At 38.0% G+C, this 8,051-nt stretch overlaps 1 protein-coding gene across 1 annotated transcript; it reads left to right on the top strand.

The window, feature by feature from the left end:
• Positions 1-7,158: 7,158 nt before the first annotated feature.
• Positions 7,159-7,656, top strand: LOC123671984 (secreted RxLR effector protein 161-like). Its single transcript, XM_045605914.1, has one exon. It carries the CDS (start codon positions 7,159-7,161, stop codon positions 7,654-7,656), a length of 498 nt encoding a protein of 165 aa, XP_045461870.1.
• Positions 7,657-8,051: the final 395 nt, after the last annotated feature.

Below are 8,051 nucleotides of genomic sequence, written 5' to 3'. Positions count from 1 at the left end.
CATTAGGATATCATTATTAGACTTCTCAATTCTATTCTTTTTTTCACTACACATAGAGTACACATACTGACTTCCATATAAGATAAAATTTTGAACTTAATAAAACTTTTGGGACAGCGTGACGACTTGGTCGATGGTGGGGTTTAATCAGGCCTCAATCTGCCTATCCTGCCAATCCTGATTAAACTCGGGATAACTTTAACGGAACATGTGCTAACTAGGTCTCAATCTGCCTACTCCTAGTTAGCGGGAAAAATAAATTGTTTTTTAACTAGGCCTTTGTCTGCCTACTCCTAGTTAGACGGTTATAAACTAAAACAGTAAAAATGAAATATAGTACAGATTTAATACAAGACACAAAATGCTATATGATGTAGGTTGCTATTTTATTGGGATTCCTCGGCTTATATCCGTTTAAGATGCTTACTTAGAGGTTTAAGTAGATTGTTGCGCCCTCTGTTGGGGGAAGCGTTAACCTGGTTGGCAGCGCCATCATGACCGTAACGCAGAAATCTGTAATCCCCACAAAACATTACTTTTGTGATATTCATAAAAAAGTCCCTTTGGCACTATACAGTGTGTTTCCAAATTGTATGTATGACTTTGTACAAGATATTCTACCCATTGAATAAATGATATTTAATATAGGTCAAATGCCTTGTATTGTTCAAATTCGGACAAGGATTCCTATATAGAATATCATTTATTTAATGTGTAGAATATCTTGTACAAAGTCATACATACAATTTGGAAACACACTGTATAGTGCCAAAGGGACTATTTTATGAATATCACAAAAGTAATCCTGTAGAAATTTGTACATACAATTTGGAAATGGGAAATGAAGTAATGAAACATCCATATAATAAATAATTCAATGTAATATAAAAAACAAACGTCACAAAAAAGTGAAATTATCTCTCATAAAATAATAAAATTAACAAACAGAGCCGGTCTTCATTTGACCACTTATAAAAAATACTATATATATTTTAATTTATTGGTTTTTTGGTGATATAGCTATATCACCAGCCACATGGCAGACACCAACGCACAAATAAAACTGAAAAAACGGGAAGCCTATAGCTATTGTAGTTTTCGAAATATCGCTCATCAGCCAGAAAACGGACCAAGTGAATACGTAATCTGTATTTTGTTGCAAAAATGCTTCTATTAGGATCACGTTCTGGTTTCACCGACGACCTCTCGGATTGCTCTGAATCGTTTGTTTTTGTTTATTACATCCAGATGAAGGAGAATAAATAAATATTCGTCGGACTCTTTGAGGGCTGGATATTTCAGTGCCACAGATGGATAATTGAAAATAATAATGTGCAAAGTATTACTATTACATTCACCAGAATAAACAGCCACATTGGGAACATAAAGTGACCCACTCAAAAAGGATTTGAAATATCATCCAATTCATGTTAACATTGTGTAGTTCTCAAAAAGACTTCGTTGCGAAGTCGCTCGATGGTAAACTTTTTAACTACTAATTTACCACTTTCTATGGGGATGGCATTGTGGTTATTTATTAATATCCTCAAATTATTATCACTGCATCTTCGAATTGTTGTTAACAAAGCAATGTCGCAAAATAAATATGTTTAGAACAAGTATGCGTAATCGCAATGAAGATATCTGTCAATGTGCAATTTGAGACTTCGCGAAACTGCCAAGTGATGTAACGTGTTTGCTGGGTAAGAATTGAGGGGGTATGTTAACTGTTATACAATAAACAAACAATTCTTAATCCCGTAACGCACCCACTTCATATTGTTCTGTGTCTATGACATGTGTCATACCACATCCATGAGTGATCTGTGAACCAAATTGTACGACGCCAACTGTCATGTATAGGAATATGTGTAATCCTTCTTTTCCAGATAATTATAAGTAATTGAAACAACTCAACAGTGTATCATTGACTCTGCTAAATTACAGCCGATTCGCACAAATTTCATCCTTATATTTTATTATTATATGTTGGTACTCGAAAATCTCCTGCCACAGTTTGTTTATTAACTGTTAAATTTGTGAAACAGAAAACTATCCTGCGAGCCCACATTTTTCAATAAGAAAATCACTAAACGATATTCATGGAAATATTTCATTATTTTGAATAAACATTGAGTGAATAAGAGAAAATAATGTATAATATTCTTACAGATGGCCAATTCTACCTCTCGTTCATTGAAAAACTCGCCACTTTGTAACTCGTGTTTGAATTTTGAACACATGGAAAAATATCACGTGTTTTCTGCACGTGTATTGTTAATATCTATTCTTTGGGTTGGTAAAGCATAGGTTATTCTAATGAATTATACAGATCGAAAGATTACCGCTTTTGTATTCGAAGTGAAATATTTGCGCCGCAAGCTCTTCTCAACGATGTGCCACTTGACCTTCTCGACTTCCTATATTAACCAAAACAATAACTGCAGAATATGACCAAATAGTAGCCGAATACCTAAGGACGAATCCCACAACACTCCCAGACCCAAGTGTGAAATCACAACTTTCGAAGCCTCTGTAAATATCTTAGGAAGGAGAAAAGCGGCAAAATGACCACGCTGTCGACGCCGGTATGACAAAAAAATATCTTATGTATGTGTATGTATATAGATTTATTGAATATAGGCTATAGGAAATCTTAATTTGAGCCATGCTTGTATATTAAAAATAATCAATTGTCAATTATAGTCCTTTATGTTGATGATTTTTTGTTTTTTCGGCAGATACAAAAGGAACTCAATTTTTGTAAATCATGAAAACACTAAATTTAAAATCAAAAATCTTGGAGAAACTAAACACTGCTTGGGCTTGAGAATCAGTAGAGATAAAGGTAGCATAAATATTGATCAGGAGCAGTATATAAACGATTTGTTGATCAAGTTTGATATGATTGACTGTGAAACTGTAAATACACCTCTAGAAACCAATGTTAAACTTAATGATATTGAAGGGAAAAAGACTTGTAGCGTTGAAATTTCTTATAAGGAACTCATAGGAAGTCCGAATTAATTTTTAAGTTTTGATTTGATAGATGAGTGAACTGGGAAAAAAGAGTCCAGATCCAGGATTATATCAGCAAGGGTTATGCAAGAACCTGAATGTCTAGAGGAAGGCCAATTCGCCTTTCTAATAGACTATGAGACTCAAGCAGAAGGAAACTTACAGATTTTCGAAATTAGACAGGTTCATTCGTTCAACAGCTTGGATTTTACATTTCCAGAAAATAATACGTTTAGACAAAAATGACAGTCCAGGAAAATTGGAATTGGAAGTCGAGTCATTGGAGGAAACTCATAACATGTGGATAAAAAAAAGTCAACGTGAGCATTTTCAAGAAGAATTATCTACACTGAAGAGCAACAAGAGTTTGATGAAAACAAGTTTAATTTACAAGCTCTCTCCATTTTGCGACCATGATGGAATAATGCGACTCAAAGGAAGATTTCTTGACAAAAATGTATTGAATATATTGAATAAAAATTTCAGAAATCCTGTATTTTGGCTCCCAAGCACAAGTTCACCAAAAATACCCTAAAGAAACTGGTCATATTGTAGTGTGTTGGAATATAAACTAAAACTCACTATTTATATTCAGTTTAAGCCTTGTGGCGCCACCTACCCACAATATATTGAAATTGCCATTTACTCGATAAGAGTTCTACTTATATGAGCGTGGCCCTAGTTTATATCAGTATTCTGTGGTCTGTAACAATAACCCTAGTAGTTCTGTAGTATTTGTGTTAGTACGCAGGTACTTCGTTTTGTTCTCGTTAAGGACATACGTCCGGTTTTGTTTTAAGTTCGTGTTCTTAAATAAACCACACTTAATAATAAAAGACTTTATTATTATACCTAAAAGCACCTGTTTACCATCTCAGGTTATGGGTTCAGCTACGTCTTACTGCGTATCAGGTGTATTTTAGTTCGGTTGTGTTTATTTCGATTCAAACATGAACAGAAGTACAGGAACAAACAAAATGGCCGAGGTGACGCTACCGCAGCAAAGCGATGAAAGTGTTCGTTCGGGGATAAGCATTCGAAAACTTTCGAGTGAAGAACAGTGGGAAACTTGGAAGTGGCAGATAGAACTTTGTTTAAAGGAACAGTGTATTTATTCGGTCGTGGATGGAACACGAAAGTGTCCAGCAGGTCCTGTCGGCGAAGAAGAGCCCTCCGATGCGTACAAACGTTGGCAAAGGGACAATGCTCGTGCGGCGCGAATAATAGGTACATCACTAGATGATGAGCGCCTTCGATCTATGTTCGCAAGAAAACCGACGCGTGTGAAATATGGGAAACTCTCATATCTGTGTATGAACAATCGTCGCTGCAGAGATTATACACTCTTTTTGATGCATTCTTTGAAACGACAAAGGATGAGTGTACTTCTGTTACTAAACATACGTCCACACTGGCAAATTTGTTCGATGACCTGTGTAATGAATTGAAGAAGGGTAATCCAGATGCTAAATTACCTCTTTCCCTTCTTCACCACAGGATTTTCAAAACCCTAGGCCCCGAATACCAATATTATCGGTCGACATGGTATAGAATACCAGAGTCAGAGCAAACCACAAAGCTACTGATCAAAAATTTGCGATCTATTGAGAATTCACATGGAAATAACCATTTGGGTAATGCTTTTTTGACAAAATTCGATAAACCCAAACATGATTCGAAGAAAGATAAGAAGAAAGAGAAAAGAACATGTTTGTATTGCAAGAAGGTGGGACACATCATTGCAAATTGCCGTAAGAGAGCAGATGCCGAAAAATCTAGACTGCAAAATCCTTCCAATGCCAAGACCAGCAACTCAGGGTCATTTCTTGCATCGAGTTTTCTGGTAAACAAGGATTCCATTACAGCTGATTCCTGGATTTCGGATTCTGGCACAACCCATCATATGTCTGCTAATAAGCAACATTTTTCGACGTTCGAGAAATTTCCAATTCCACAGCGAGTTCATACTGCAGGTAGTGAGGTGATTTTAGCCTATGGATCTGGTCGTGTTGACATCGAGGTGCTCATAAATGGTAAATGGTCACCTGCAAAGATGAATAATGTATGGTTCGTACCAGATGCTCGACATCAACTTTTCTCAATTCGAAAGGCTGCTGAACTTGGAAATGAAATCACCTTCAATAATAAAGGAGTAATTATTAAACGAAATGGAGAAATTTCCGCAAGTGGAAAATTAGTTGGCTCAGTTTACGTTATGAACCTCCGACTGAAATCTCCTAATCTGCAAGTATCAGTTAACTTAGCAACTGCAGAAGAAGTTCTACAAGGTTGGCATGAGAGACTTGGACATCAAGACAAACGACATGTTCGCGAAGTATTGTCTCGATTCGGTATAGCAGTTAAGTGCTCGGACACTGCTTCGTGCTGTGATGGATGCATTCTCGGTAAATCACATAGAAAACCGTTTCATGCTCGTGAAGATCGTTCAGAAACAGTTGGTGAGGTGATTCACGCAGATGTGAATGGGCCCATGTCGGTAAACTCGATAAATGACTTTCGATATTATGTTGTTTTCAAAGACGACTAATCAAGATTTGTTCGTGTATTTTTTATGAAAAACAAATCTGAAGTTGTGGAACATCTGAGGACATTCCTACAGGAGTGTGACACTGCAGGACACAGAGTCAAAGTGTTTCGTTCGGATGGCGGTCGCGAGTTCGACTGTAACGCAGTGTTACGTGAATTACGTGAACGGGGTATAGAACTCCGGCTTACGTGTCCGTATACCCCGGAGCAAAACGGCGTCGCCGAACAGTCAAATCGTCACGTGGTAGAATTGGCTCGTTCGATGCTCTCAGTGAGTAAGCTACCAAGAACTTTTTGGGCTCATGCTTGTGATACTGCAGTGTAACTAATCAACAGAACTGGAAAATCAAGTGTTAAAGGGAAAACCCCATTTGAACTATGGACAGGTAAAATTTTCAAAAGTTTCGATTATCTTAGAATTTTCGGTTCTGAGTGCTATGCTCATGTACCTAAACAATTTCGATCAAAATTTGACGATAAAGCTTCGTTCGGGAATTTCGTAGGTTGGGTACAAAATTTGGATTCCATCGAAACGTCGATTGATTAAAACGCGTAATGTTAATTTTCGCCCGGAAAAATTGTGTACCACGAGTAACACAATACAGCTTGAATTCGAAGATTATGCTGATCCAGAGGAAGAAGTCGAAGTAAAGAAAAGAAAATTGAAGAAGAAAAATCTCTCGAAAAATTAGCTCAACGTCCAGTTCGAGAAACTCGTCTTCCGGCAAAGTTCGAAGACTTTGAAGTTGGCTATCAAGCTCGTCGAGCAGAAGGCAACAGCGCTCTTTCGTGTTTATCTGAAACAATCCAAGAGGAATTCACCCCAAAGACTTTTGAGGAAGCCACGGCAAGTCAAAATTCTGAAGAATGGATGAATGCTATGAAAGAAGAAATGAAGGCATTCACAGATAATAACACGTGGGACTTAGTTGATCTACCAAGTGGTAAACGTGCTATAGACAATCGCTGGGTCCTTCGTATTAAATACAAAGCCGATGGCTCCATCGATCGCTATCGCGCCCGATTAGTTGTGCGATGAATATTCCAGCGTAGTGGATTAGATTATGATGAGACTTTCAGTCCGGTGGCACGATATGACGCGATTCGTTCCGTGCTAGCTATCGCAGCTAAGGAAAAATTGGTGTTAGGACAATTCGACGTTAAAACCGCGTTTTTACATGGCGATATCGACGCAGAGATATACATGACTCAGCCCCAGGGCTTCGATAATGGATCCGGTCGCGTGTGCCGTCTTAAAAAGTCCTTATATGGACTGAAGCAATCCCCAAGGTGCTGGAATGATAAATTCAACACATTTATGCTGAAAAATGGTTTCGTTCGATCGAAAGCAGACCCATGCATCTACGTTCGTATCAAAGATGGTGAGAAGATTCTGGTAGCCATATACGTGGATGATGGTCTAATAGCTGTACCCAGAGTGCGGTGAAGAAGTTCTTAAAAGAACTTACTTTAGCTTTCAAAATTACCATAGGCTCTTTAGATTCATTCTTGGGAATGCAGATTGAAAAACGTGAGTCAGGTATATTTGTCTCACAAAGAACTTATGTTAGGAAGGTTCTTCAACGTTTTGATATGGCCGAGAGCAAACCTGTTGGAACTCCAACTGAAAATAACCATCCTGATGATAAATCCAGTGATCCACTAGATAAGTCTATTCCATATCGATCAGCTGTTGGATCATTGATGTATCTGGCATGTGCAACCAGACCGGATATTGCATATGCAGTGTCAAAAGCTGCCAGATCGATGTCAGAACCAACATACGCTAATTGGACATCTGTGAAGAGGATATTCAGATATCTTCGAGGAACCTCAGATCAAGGTTTACTCTACACCTCCTCTGAAGATGATGTATGTGCCTATTCAGATGCTGACCTGGCAGGCGACATTGAAACCCGAAGGTCAACGAGTGGCTTCGTATCCTTGATTGGTGGTACTGCTGTCTCTTGGACTTCTCAACTCCAGAAATCTGTGGCGCTGTCAACTACAGAAGCCGAGTTCGTCGCATCTAGTGAAGGAGCTAAGGAATTAATTTGGCTCAAAAGGCTGCTGAGTGAAATTGGTGCTTAAAGTGAAACAGAACAGACACCAGTGTTATTCGTAGATAACGCGAGTGCGATAAAGCTTGTGAAAAATCCCAAGTTTCACAAACGGTCAAAGCACATAGAAGTGCGATACTATTTTGTGCGCGAGTTATATCAGAATAGAGACATTGATGTGGAACATATAAGTTCAAAAGAACAACTTGGTGACATGTTTACTAAACCCTTAAGTTCACCAAGATTTTCGAAACTATGTAATAAGATTGGTTTATGTAGTTTAGTTTAGGGGGTAGTGTTGGAATATAAACTAAAACTCACTATTTATATTCAGTTTAAGCCTTGTGGCGCCACCTTCGCACAATATATTGAAATTGCCATTTACTCGATAAGAGTTCTACTTATATGGGCGTGGCCCTAGTTTAT

Source organism: Harmonia axyridis, chromosome 1 (genome assembly GCF_914767665.1).
Source record: "Harmonia axyridis chromosome 1, icHarAxyr1.1, whole genome shotgun sequence".
NCBI classification, from domain to species: Eukaryota; Metazoa; Arthropoda; class Insecta; order Coleoptera; family Coccinellidae; genus Harmonia; species Harmonia axyridis.
The sequence above is the reverse complement of the archived record's forward strand: the minus strand, read 5'-3'. Positions and strand labels throughout refer to the sequence as shown.

Bases quoted from the DNA above. Each gene is read 5' to 3' on its own strand.
- LOC123671984 (XM_045605914.1), top strand. From the start codon at position 7,159: ATGGCCGAGAGCAAACCTGTTGGAACTCCAACTGAAAATAACCATCCT.